This window comes from Leptidea sinapis, chromosome 2 (genome assembly GCF_905404315.1).
Source record: "Leptidea sinapis chromosome 2, ilLepSina1.1, whole genome shotgun sequence".
In the NCBI taxonomy this organism is placed as follows: Eukaryota; Metazoa; Arthropoda; class Insecta; order Lepidoptera; family Pieridae; genus Leptidea; species Leptidea sinapis.
In genome coordinates, this window is record NC_066266.1 from 7707206 (window position 1) to 7721591 (window position 14386).

General features: G+C 33.6%; 2 protein-coding genes across 4 annotated transcripts in view; one reads left to right on the forward strand and one right to left on the reverse strand.

The window, feature by feature from the left end:
* The window catches only part of LOC126976118 (guanine deaminase), a 338523-nt gene that overhangs the window by 173393 nt on the left and 150744 nt on the right, over window positions 1–14386 (forward strand). The window lies entirely within an intron of this gene.
* LOC126976296 (palmitoyltransferase ZDHHC2-like) overlaps window positions 1–14386 on the reverse strand; it is a 36779-nt gene that overhangs the window by 15598 nt on the left and 6795 nt on the right. For all 3 annotated transcript variants that reach the window (XM_050824580.1, XM_050824588.1, XM_050824570.1), the window contains exons 3-6: window positions 12429–12535; window positions 9306–9543; window positions 4205–4343; window positions 2306–2432 (exon numbers count right to left, since the gene is read on the reverse strand). In XM_050824580.1, coding sequence (XP_050680537.1) covers window positions 2306–2432; window positions 4205–4343; window positions 9306–9543; window positions 12429–12535 — 611 coding nt within the window. The remainder of the gene's footprint in view (window positions 1–2305; window positions 2433–4204; window positions 4344–9305; window positions 9544–12428; window positions 12536–14386) is intronic.

A 14386-nucleotide genomic window follows, 5' to 3' on the forward strand; every position in this document is an offset into this window, starting at 1 on the left:
TTTAAGCTCGATCTCGCCCATCGTTCGATGCTTTTCATAGTACGCCCAAACATTGCACTCAACAAATTCTGCTCAGTAGACGTAGAACGCTCCTTTTCCGCTTACAAAAATTTACTAAGCGATCGTAGACACAATTTGTCTACAGAACATTTAGAACAGTACTTAGTAGTACATATTTTTAAAGGTAAATCTTAAATTTCATTGTTACCCAGTAGGTATATCTTGTAATAGTTTCTTTCACAAATACGATTGTCAGTACAAGCCTTTATAAAATAAAATAAAAATATGACTTTTTATTTTTTCCTGTTTAATTGTATGCATATTTTCCCTTTTTATGGATTTTCGTGCATATTTAAGTTATTTATATATATTTGCATATTTTGGGCATTTTTTGTAGCATATAATCCGGTCTCTAGTGATGGGTATTCTATTTTATAGATCCTGGATTACACAGCATAGTACTGTCATGTTTATTGAAATAAAAGTGATTGTATCTACATATTATAGAAGATCGCACATTTTAACTAAAACTAGCTGATTCGATAGACGTTGTTCAGTTCATAATAAAAAAAAACAAGAAATATTCCAACCAAATTTCAACTATAACTATAACAATTTCTCTACGCCTTATGGTTCCAGAAATGTAGTGATGAGTCAAAATATGTCAAAAAGTCGATACTTAGAAGTAAATCTCTTATAATATATATAAGAAGGTATACCACAAATTACGCTCTGCAAGCAAATTGAGTCGAATTAACATTGAAGATTATAAATATGATTTCTGTTTCCATTCATGTTCAGTACAAAACTACATTATTTTATTGTGGAATATTGGAAGGACCGAGTTTGCCAAGCAAATTATTGAAGCCCGCCGATAACGAACTGGAATCGGTGTTCTGATGACATGCAGTAAAAAGGTGGACAGCAATCAACGTCTTTTCGCATAGACATTTATGAAAAAATAATAACTTAACGTTAAGTGTGCAAACGTAAATCTCAATCAGTCACAGTACGGTTACAAATATTTGCATGACAAGCGTTATTTTATACACAAAACATTAACCCATAAATCACCACAAGCAAAATGGACCATAGTGCGATGAAAAATATACATATAGTACACGAGTTACTAACATACATATGCATAAAGCTGTATAGTAAACATAGATACAATTTGCTTAAATATATTTTATATAAAAAATGCATTTTATTGATGAAGATGATGATGAACAATTTTAATCATTCATGCTTCAATCACCTATTTCACATTTCGGTTTCACTTTGTGAACCTCTTTCTCATATTTGATTATATACCATCAAGTTTGGCTCCACGATTCTCCATTGGTGACTGACATAATATAAATCATCTATCAAGTAAATTTGAAAAGTATTTATAAAATTTAAACCACACAAAACGGTAACCCAATGGGTTATTACCTCGCTTTAAATGAAATTTGATCGGAAATGCAAAACAAAACGTTAATTAATGAAAGTATGGTGTTAATTTTAAGCTGCCACGTGTCCGGCCATTGGTCCTTCGAGCCGGTTTTTTAAATTTATAGAATTCATCTTATTCGCTTAACATATAATCCATTTAATAATGAGCAATTTCACGTTTTAGAAGTTCTATTTCATCACGCACTTAAGTATTTTTTATTGTCATTCACTTCTTTATACATACAAGACATGCACAGGTCATCACTCTAGCTTTACATGTTTCACAACTAAATCGCACAGACTAAAGTTAGCATAATCCACACAAGATAAAAATGTTAGTATATATAAATACCTTGACATAATAAATTTAATTATTTTACATCTGAAAACACTGGAATTAAGCTGAATACTCATAAAATATTATATTCAAGGTACTTAAGTAAAACGATTAAATTAGTTATTTATCAATCACCTAAATCTAAAAGCAAGCCTATAAAAGGTGTTATATATCCACACTATCACCTTTAATATCTATAATACTTTATGTAGACGCTATCTTATCTTTAATGCAGCTAAAACGTATTATAAAACTTCTTTAAACAGTATTCAATGAGGAAAAGACAAATTAATCTATTTAGTACTTATCTCGTTATTTTCATCAATATTTCCCTTTCTTTCAATATATTGTTTTAAGGATATATTACAAGAAATATAGTTGATAGACAATGTGTCATTTAATATAATTTGTTTATTATTGACTAATATATAAACGTATTAACTGATAATTGTATCAGAAGTGGGATGAATCTTGTGAATGATTAAGATATTACAATAATTATTCTATCATAGCAATGTAAAGTGAGCATACCTGGTAAACACCGGCACCAGCCACAAATTAGGGCTGTTTCCAAACACCTCCTTAAAGTTGTTGAAAACTCCCAGCGAGAAGCCATTTTTGTCAGAACCCCCCCGAAACATGGGCGCACGAAAAGCCTCTGCAATTCATGTTTATAACAATTTTATATGAACCGTGAAAATACCATAATTTAATTATTTTACACTAATATTTCTACATTACTCTAACAGCTTCCAACAGTCACATCTAATTTGAATACATTAGGTATCTCATTTTATATCTTTGATTTTTTTTTGGTCTTTCTGGATCTCAACTATTTGGGCACAATATACATAGTCAATTACAAATCTACACATAAACCCCTTTGATAATTTATACGTCTCTGGATAGTGCATCTTGCTGCTAGACAACCGATAAAAACAGGCCAGGTTTATTACTTTAAAGTGCGTGACAAGCCTCGTTACACTCGCGATATGCATGTATGTCAGTTTGTTTTAGTGTGCGCGCATTGCTCAAAATAGAGGTGAACTGTTAACCTCAATTTTTTTTAACGTTTTCACAGCTGTCATTCTTTTTCTAGACGTATAAATGATCTAAGATAAGTCTATTTAATTACTTTCAATCAGATTGATATTACATTTTACCATTGATCATGGTTCTAAGCACTGAATTTACAATGTGTCTGGTCGCACTGGCTGTGCTGCGATACGATATGAGCATATCTGAAACCATAATTAACGTTAAACACTTAAAAACATGATCAATTTATGTTTGTCACGAAGTAAAAGTTCTGTAATATTAATTGAGCAATAGAAAATTCAACATACAACTAGTGGTATGGGTGGACAATTCACGCCATCCAACCTACTGAGTCAAAAGTCTAAAAAGTGCCTTATTATGTGAGGTTTTACATTGACCTTACAAAAAAAAGGGTGTGTGTACACACGTAAGAAGTGAAACTTACAATCAATCTGTATCTGCAGTAAATGAATAAATCCATTGAAATTTGCAAGCATTAATTTTTACGATTATTAACATAATAATAATCATAAACCTCGAGCGTAACAGAGAAGAGTGACGATTTCGTTTTTTTTAATACGGCCATACGTCGATATGAAAGTTTCACTTCAAAAATTCATTAGAACAGAGAATGTATTTAATAAATGAACTTTAAATGACAGAGTTGTCAGTGGTAATTCAGTACTGTGGCACTTTGGTATAACCTACGTTACTACGCAAACTTATGTTACTATATTATAATTTATAAAAACACTAAGACCACTCTGCTTCATCTTAAATGGTATATTTTAACTGTGAGAGTTTTCGTTGCATAAGAGAACCAGCGTGCCTTCAACTGTAAAGTACTTTTGCAAGTTTTGTTGACGAACATCTTGATAAAATAAATGAATAAAACAATTTTAATTAGCTTGTGAACAGGGTTATAGTTGTGTGTAAGAGGTTGTTACATAATATGTTTTATCTGCACCCATTCTTTAAATCCTCTATTAAAGATTCTAAAACAGTTAGCTTATTGCCAACATTAAAACACCCAATGTCCTAATAGACATTACATCATCCAAACGAATGTTGTAATGAAATTCAGTACAACATTACAACACTCGTTTGGTTGATGTAATGGTTACTAGATCTGGATTTTTTAATGTTAGTAATAAGCTAACTGTTTCAGAATCTTTAACAGAGGATTATATTATGTGTGTAGATTAAGTCTTGTATGCAACTGTTGATTATTATATATTGAAACACTCATGTGATACTATTATAAACCCGCATTCGTGTTTTAATACCCCTTATAACACAACAGTTGCATAAATAACTATTACAGAACTTTGTATTAGTTTAAGAAGAAACTGTACGTTTTTAATAAATAAATAAAAATGTGGCTTAACGTACCGAGCGTTGTCCTGTTGTTTGCAGTTAAGTAGCAATGATAGCCAAAGAGCGATCCCAGCGAGATAGCGAACATGAGCGCTACGAAGAAAGCAAACACGATGTGATATCTACCGGCGCTGCTCGACGAACTAAAGTCACCCTGGCACATAATAAACATTGAACTAATTACAAACATATCATGCGATGGCCGACTGCCAAATACAGGAACTATTTAAGATACAGCCTGTCAATGTCACTTATACTTACATAGATACTCTGTGGTAATTATAATTATTGTACGTTTATTATTATAATTATTTACGTTACACAAAAGAATTGTACAAATTATTTAAGTTTTCTTTTTCTGGCAAATCTGGCATTTTGGCGAGACAACACGTCCTGAGGATGCCTCGTGTAGAGGCGAAACACGTGTTTTAAAGACAAATATTGGCGGAATTAACACTAAAGAAAACTTAAATAATTTGTATAATTATGGATTTCCGCAAAGTAACGCCTAATTCAATAAATTTTCAAAAGAATTGTTAAAGAAAGTTTGTGTGGTAAAGGTTACAACAAAAAGTTACATAGCATAAATGACTTTCTTAATGATACCACAGATTGGGAATGGAGCGACCGCCCTAAGGTTATTATATTTTAAATCTTCAAACGAGCAATTCTTGTATATATATATAATCTTAATATCGGAAACGGCTCCAACGATTTTCATAAAATTTAGTATACAGGGGATTTCGGGGGCGATAAATCGATCTAATTGTAACCTAACAATTTAACAAAAATTGAAAATTTATCCATGTTTTAATGAGAACAGCTACAATAATATTAGAATATAAAGTTAAATTTCGCCACTATATACAAGACTATAATATAATAGCTCCGATGGGACATTGGGTGATCCGGGAAGCAGAAGACCACGGTTGTATCCAGATGTCCTATTAGTTTTTTTGTGTTCAAGTTTTGTACATTCTTAAAAATCGGCGCTTGGCTCGGTCGTTCGGATATTAATAAGTTTAATTGTACAATATTACTTTGCAAATAAAGCCCTTCTTTTCTTCTCAGGTCTGAGGCATTCGTTTTGGAATGGGTGGTAGTTTTTGACTTTCAATAAGTGATGTCATCTCCTATTTTGAATAATAATTTGAATTTGTAATGTTAAATGTTGTTACTGTCTGTTAGATATTCGTACCTACCTAGATTCTCGAGATTAAACTATCCAGGTCAATTAAAATAGCGTATTTAATTAATTAATTGATCTCATTATGTTCAGAACGGGCCAACATTTAAATGTATGTTTGTTTATATCCGACTCATTTGGGCGCGATTTTGGCCCACTTCAAACGGCGAGATTTCGTTCTAAGTTCGTAGATTTTTCGAGGACCGATGACAATATATTAATTTCATAAATTTATTACATTTTTCATTTTGCAAAATAAGATTTTTGTTAATTTATACAATTTTCATGTATCGTCTATCAGGCAGGAATTGATGTTAATTTTAAATTTTATTTAGTCCGGTTTTTTGTAAAAAGCGTGTTTTTTAGTTTTTTTTTTAAACTATTATTTATAATATCATCTCATAATTCAATCAATGTTTACATAATCACCCCTTGTTCCGCTAAATCGTTCATCCGATTGGGATGGAGTTTTACATATTTTTTCATGTTATCCACTTTGTCGTAACACACCACTAGGTGGCGTTATCATGTAATTTATCTATAGTATAATTTTTTTACTAAGTTAAGGTATTGTAGTGAAACATGGAGAATAATAACTTGTTAGAAGATCGTACTGCCACGATGATTGATTATGATACTCTAAAATCGTACAATTTGGAAACTTGATAAGTTTAGATACGACAGTGGCACAAGCATTATTATATTTGTGTTAGTAAATAGTGAAGCTACTGGCCCAATTGGACTTAAATCTTCTCGAAGTGTCTAGTCTAGGTCTCAAAGTGACGAACGCAATTGCAATGCCACTCAGAATTTCGGGTTCAATCAAGAATCTGGAGCGGCACTGCAATGACATGAACTAAACGTATCATTTACCATGGGGTAAACGTCTTGCTTACCTTATCACTTTTTATTATGGAATAAGAAAACAAACATGCGTACGGGTCATCTAATGTTAAGTGATCACCGCCGCCCACATTCTGTTACAACACCAGAAGAATCACTGGTGCGTGGCTGGCCTTTTAGAAAAGTGAACGCACTTTTTTTAAGGTACCCACGCCGTATCGTCGCGGAAACACCGCACATGGAAGCTCATTCCACAGCTTAGTTGTAAATGGAAGAAAGTTCCTTGAAAACCACACTTTGGAGGAACACATCCAGATTGTGGGGATCATATCGTAATTAGTGGCTTGTCGTGCGAAGGTGTAATTCGGCGAAAGAAATCAGGTCAACACTCCCGTGATAGATGCGGTAGAAGACGCACAATGAACGTCTCTACGGAACGCCAAGTGACCTAGCCGTTCACAAAGCTCTGAATCCCCAACAATCACTTATTATCAAAGAAACATAAAATATATAAATAGAATCAACGAGGGCTTCATGATGATTGATTCAAAATTTGATTGTATAGCAATTCTAACTAGAACAAGGCCAAGAAGACGAGAAAAAGAATGTAAACAAAGTTTCAGGGGTTCAAAACATTTTCATTTATATATTGGAATACTGAAAAGAATCAATTTATTTCAAAGGTTGTTTAGATCTGCCAGGCTGTGATTCCATAATTAAAATAAACAAGAAAACTAAAAGGTAACGGATAAATAACAACAAAATAACTAAGTATATATGGAAACGAAAAAATACGTGTCACTTCGAAAGCAATTCAAACACGAATGAACTTGTTTACAAAAGGGCGGACCAAATGTTGACAACTGCGGTAGTGACTGCTTTCCACCCACCGACCTATATAAATACCACCAGACAGGCTGTTCCATATGTTTGACAGCAAATTTTTTGTGCCTGTTTGAAGCGCCACTCGCGAGCGTACACAGAACTAATTTTGACGTATAATACAAATGGCTGTGAAGGAACGTACGTGAAATACTCTGAAGTATTTTTGCATTTTGAATTAATTTCGTTTGTTTTCTGTGTTATTTAGACTTTTAGAATCAACGTAATAAACTACACATTGTTTTTTGTAAATAGTTTCCCACCATCTATCGATGTTTGCTGAGGTTGTCATCGCTAGTTTTAGTACCGCAGACTCTCGCTACATGGCCAACAGCGCACAAAAGCACTTTGACAGCCGCCATTCCAGTGGTATAAAGTAGAGGTCAGTTTTTCCACCTGTACCTTGCACCACCATGAAACACGCAACGACAGCTGTCCTCGATCAACTGACGCCATTACTACATATGAGTGATAAGGACAGAGATAATAATATCGCTATTGCAATGTAACTCAGTAACGGCGGTTTGTTTACATTATTTATCTTGTCTCGCTGGCCTTATCATAAATTTCGTATGTGTACATCTAATTAATAATTTATTTACTGTAAAATGTAATGAAAACTAATGACATTGCTTCACATTGTTTATTATATTATAAATAAAATAAAATCCCACTGCGACACATAAACAATGTGAAACAATTAACTCTTTTGATAAATGAACTCAAATAGCATCAATTACAATTAATTTACTAGAATAGTGTTTTTTTTATTTCTAACATGATTCAAATTGCTAATGATAACAGATTTTTGTCTGTTAATTTTACTAATGATTTGACTGTGACAAAATGAAGGTAGCTTGAATATTTATTTATAAAATTTACATCATTAAGAATTTCCAAGCATTGTTTTGTGTACAAGTTGCTCTCAATGATTTCGTCGCAGTGGTTCCGTTTGTATTCCTGGTATTTCTGCAATATATAAGCACATGAAATAAAGGCTATGTTCCAGCGTATCAATTGAACTTAACATAAATGATTATTTTAAAATAATCCAAACGAAAATAGCATATCACTGACAAAGGACATAGACAAAATGTGCCCAAAAGTGGACAAAAAGAAATGTACTACAAATAACATTTAAAAATAAATGCGGGTTGCACCCTGGGAGTGCCAGCAGAAGTGAAAACTTGAACATTAACGTTGTGTGTTTTGAATATTTTGGAATGGTTAGCGAAAAATTTCGCTTGAATTGCTGTACTTTCAGTATAAAAGTACTAGCATTTATGTGGTTAAATATAATATTCATTTATTGCGATGTCGTACACAAAAATGACAATTTATCTATACTAATATTATAAAGCTGCAGTGTTTGTTTGTTTGTTTGTTTGAACGCGCTAATCTCTGGTACTACTGGTCCGATTTGAATGATTCTTTCAGTGTTGGGTAGTCCATTTATCGAGGAAGGCTATGTTTTTTTTCAAAATTAGGGATCCGTAATAAAATTGCTATTTTGTAACACAAGGTGTAAAATCGAAAACCTATTTTTGCGTGCGCTGCCAAAACTATTGACAATAGAACAAAATGATGTACAGGCTATAATATAGGCAATATTTTATTACTTGTAAAACTATCGCGTGAATTATACTTTATATGGCAACACAACGTTTGCCGGGTCAGCTAGTATTACATAAAAAAGGAGAATGCCCATTTGCTGCCTCGCTTTTTCTCATGTGTCAAAATGAAATTAATATAGTAATTATATACTTAATTTTTGCCATCGGAATCAATGATTTGAATAGAGGAATTTCAATTTAAAATAAAAATAAAATATTATATAGATTTTCCTATAAAAGGCGGTGACGGAAATAAAGCCATCAATTTCTTTGAGTTTTACGGTTCAGCAAATGATTATAATATAGGTACTATTGAAATTTATTGATTCGATGCGATGTTTTTGTATTTTAATCGATTTTGGCAAGATCAAATACATACATATATTCTCTCATCATAAACCAGCCTCACATTTTCGAAAAATTAATGCTAAAAAAAAATATAACTTAAAAATGCTGACTTTTGCATAATCCATATGGGGATTAAAATGATCGCAAACAGTCTCCCTACAACTACACCTTTATAATTTTACTTTTACTACCATTAAACCTGTATAATTGTGTGTTAAGCAACATTAAAACTATAAGTGATTACCTTCCAGAACTTAACGAAATATGGCAGGCAAGTCGCCATTACGAAGATACAGTACACCAACGCGTAGCCAAGGAAGAGCATGAAGAACTTGTAGTTATGGTAACACACGCAGTTATTGACCCAGGGGCAGTGATGGTCCATCTTCAGCACGCACCGAGAACAGATGCTGCAATGGTGCGCACGGTCTGGCTTAACTAGAACGCAACGGTTGCAGTACCGCACAGAGCCCGACATAGTTCTGAAATCATAAGATACTTAATAGCTTTGAGGATAAATATATATATATACACTTTTATAATAAAGCCCCAGTCACTGTTCAGGCATTATATTATTGTTATTGACGACCCTTTAGGCCAGTGGCTAGTGACCCTAGCCTAGAGCTAAAGGTCCCAGGTTCGAATCCCGGTAGGTGCAATCATTTATATGATGAATATGAATGTTTGTTTCCGAGTCATGAAAGTTTATATGTATTTATGTATGTTAAAGTAAGTATTAAATGTATCGTTGTCTTGTACCCATAGTGCAGGCTATGCTTAGTTTGGGGCAAGATAATTTGTTTGTGTCAATATTATTATTATTATCTATAAATAAATTTAAATGTTTCATAAAAAATGGCTCCGTCGTAAAACCTACTACTCTACAGCTGAATACCTAAGTGTACCCGATAAGTCATTCTTATCGCCTTATATTGGGACGCGTAAATTGCAATTTCCATACAAACTTCTATCGCTGGTAAGATATACGTCCTCCCATTTACAGACAGCGTGTACGGATAACGTGAGTTACCGTCGATAAATTTATTGGGACAGAACAGTCAACGATACTTACGATTTTTATCTCAAGCAGGCCACAACCACCAATATTCAGTGTATATCCGATACACTGAATATTGGGAACGGCCGTTTATCACAAAATAACATTTTGTCTAACTGAGACTTGACTGACTGACTTTTTTTATGAAAATCAGGGACTGCACGAGCAGGGCGTTCAGCTGATGGTAATTGATACGCCCTGTCCATTACAATGCAGTGCCGCTCAGGATTCTTGAAAAACTCCAAAAATCACTACAATCGCGCGTACGTCTTCCGGTACGTGGTCGCCATTCGAGGCAGTATAGTACTGCCCCAACGGCTATCTTTCCGTCGAACAATGTTCCCTGCCCAATGCCATTTCAGTTTCGCAATCATTTGGACTATGTCGGTAACTTTAACAAAGTGCATAGCTGACGATTAATATCCCCCAGATATTTCTAATATACTTTAAAAAAGAAAAATCTCTCATAATTAAACGAATGCAATGGACAGGAAACTGGTATCACTGATGCATGCACATGCACTAGCAATGAAATGGGCTGAAAAAATTGAAACATTGCATGTTATACTGACAGGAAGTGGACTACAGAAGAAATACAGTAAAAAGAAATGTAGGCACAATATACCAAAATTTATGAACGATGCGGTACTCGAACCTGTGCTACTCGGGTTCCGTGCGAGCGCTCTTACCAACTGAGCCAACCTTCCGAGTGATGCATGGATCGTAAATCTTGGTATGATGTATGGTTCAACTCTCAGGTGTTGGCTCTAGCTACAGCATTCTACATCGCACTCTACGGTTGATAGCCTGCTCAACCCCAATTGCATATCATGAGGGACATCAGACAAAAAAAACAGTGGTCTGATGGCATAGTACAATCACCATGAAAGAAATGCTAGCAGAAAGCTAATGACAGAAAGTAGTGGATGATGGTGGAGAGGCCTTAACCACAGTATATATATTATACGCTAGAGCAGTATATAGACAACGCATAAACGATCGAAACGACGTACGCACACAGACGCAGGACTCAACAAGGCTGCTAAGCGGGCGTCGCAGTGCTGTTAGGGCGGTTTTCCTGTCACGCGGATATCCGTTAAATTCCACGTGACAGGAAAACCACCCTAGGTCACGCGAGCCTTCCGCCTGCCACGTGGAGACATACGTGACACCTGCCTATGTGTGCGTGCGTTATATCTAGCGTTTGTACATAGTTTCCATACTGCTAAAATCCTAATAAATAACAAATATACTATTAAGCAAATATATATAGCAACAACATCTGAAATGTACATAAAAATAAAAATAAATGGAATTAATGGCTATATTATTATTATTTAAGTAAGTACATTATTTGAACAGTAATTTATTAATATACTGGAACGATTTCTACGACTAATTTTACGAATTTAAGCAAATTTTCTCAATTAATTTAACTACAACATACCTTGTTAGCACAGGTATTGTATTCGCAAAGTTTTCAAGGATCTGTTTTGAGGTTTCCATTTCAAAGAATAGTCTCAAAAGTTTTCTTATTTCAATTCTGATTCTAGGATTGAGATAATTTACTTGTTTTGACAGTTGAATTATTTTTATTACTATAATTTAACAATAACATAAAATTATTAAGTAATTTAAGGCTGTCAACATTTACAAGCTTATTATACAGGGTGTCCCACGGCTATGCCATATTTTTTTATGAAAATAAGGGACGAGACGAGCAGGACGTTCAGCTGATGGTAATTGATACGCCCTCTCCATTACAATGTAGTGCCGCTCAGGATTCTTGAAAAACCCAAAAATTCTGAGCAGCACTACAATAGCGCTCGTCACCTTGAGACATAAGATGTTAAGTCTCATTTGCCCAGTAATTTCACTAGCTACGGAGGGGATATCGTTCATGATAATGTCAGTTAGTATATGCTTACGGCTTCATTGTCAGCTGTTTAATTTTGTGAACAAATTTTACATCAAATGTTAAAATTGATATGTTAAAGCTAATAAGTATTTTTTCTCAAGAAGCGGGTTCGATTCCCGGTTTAATGAGGCAATGATTTAAAAATCCATGGACACAGTTTAAATTGTTTTTTTTTTTAATAAAAATAAATTCTTCTTTCAATAAAATGTTACATCTACAATATTTAAGGTTTACTTCACCTCCATGTGGCATAGTCGTGGGCACACCCTGTATAATTGATTATTGTTGTGAAAATTTATGCAAATAATAAAAAGTAATGTGTGAAACTGAAATGTTGCAATTAAAATAGAGAACAGTTTATTTTCTAAAAAAATATTAAAATTCATATTAACCTCGTGACAATAGGAAGATCTTTTGCGAAATTTTCCAATATTATTCTTTGTGATTCCTCTGTGTCAGAACTCAATAATTTTTCTAATTCTTCTTCAGGTAACTTATACTGTAATATAAACACGAAAATGTATTAATTTACCAGACACAACTATTATGTGACGATATTTAGCGCATTTTGCATGACTTTTTACCACGCCCAGCCTTGTGGGAACAATTACCGGCTGCAATTTTTCCGAACCGATACGACTTAGGGACCATTTAGGGATTTAAAGCACAACTTAAACGCTGACAACGCATCTCTTGACCTTTCGTTTTGTCGCTGTCCAGGTGGGAGGAAGGGGGGGATATGTTTTATCAGTTACATAACTTGTGCCTCTAGGTCGCTTACCCCCACTTGAACATGATGATATATAAAAACAAATAAATTAAGTACCCCGCGACCGCTTATTGTATGGATTGTCATACTAGCTTTTATCCGCGACTTCGTGCGCGTTCAATAGTTACTTTGGACGGCATTTTTAATTTTTTAATGTACTCAATTTGCAAATAATACACTACAAACTGCTGTGGTTAATATATTTTTATAAGCTACCAACTATAGAACTTTCATCCCCACACAGGTCTAAATTTTAAAAATGCTAGAACAAATATTTATATGTTTCTTATCAAGTGTCTAAATACAAATTTTCATGGTGTTATCTTCGATGACGACGAACTATACGACCCCCTATTTCAACCCCGCCAAGCCCTTTATTAGCTATAAAAGGTAACCTATAAAGGTTCCCTCTAAAGGTAGCCTATGCCCTTTCCCAAGCTCTTGTCTATGTCTGTACTAAATTTGTATAAAATTTGTAAAATCATGAAAATCGGTTCAGTGGTTTAGGCGTGAAAGCGTAACAAACAAACTTACATTCGCATTTATAATATTAGTAGGGATTTAATGAAATGTCATTGACTGAATTATTTGTATTGTATATAGGTATTTCTTAGTTAAAAAATATAGGTTCTCAATAAGTAATCACCATAACTCACATAATAAAACCATTTCGGAAATTCGCTGCATCTTATGGTATGAGTATTATTCCGATCGGATCAGTAGTTTTTGCAGTATAACCGAACAAAAAAAACGTCTCTCCATTTATTAATATATACTAGCTGACCCGACAGACATTGTTAGGTACATAATAAATAAAATACTGTTTTTTTTTATGAATTTGACAATAATACTTCGCAATATTGTTTCACAGCAGAACTTTCCAACTGTGCGTCAATGAAATCTCTCATAGAAAATATGCCCATACAAAACAAATATTGGAAATAAAAATAATTTGGAGTCCTGTATCGAAATAAAAACTATCCTATCACTAATTTGGACTTAACTGCACTCCATGAAGTAATCCTCATTAAGATCGGTTCATTAGTTTTGGAGTTCAATGGACACAAACATCAGGACACTGGATTTATATATATTAAGATTAAGACTAGCTGACCCGGCAAAAGTTGTTTTGCCATATATATTTTTTTTTAGAGTTACACCGTTTCTTGGACATTGCAACATTACTTTTCTAAAATAAAGCCTAAGCTAAAATGATATTTTTTTTATAAAATTCTAGTCTAAATTACTCCTTATTACATCAGCTACCAGCCAGGAAAAGTCCCGTCAAAATCGCTCCAGCCATTTCAGAGATTAGCCGGAACAAACGACAGACAGACAAAAATTGTAAAAAATGTTATTTTGGTGTATGTACCCGTATATATATTTATTTATATATACATGTATTAAAAAACTGCTATTTCAATATTATAAACAGACACTCAAATTTTATTTATATGTATAGATATGTTATGAACGGTCTGACAATGTTTACCTACCACTTTAAGGTTAATTGCAAGTACACTGCTATAACAAGGCGGATAATATGTTATTGATTTTATTCCATAGATCATTGATTACATA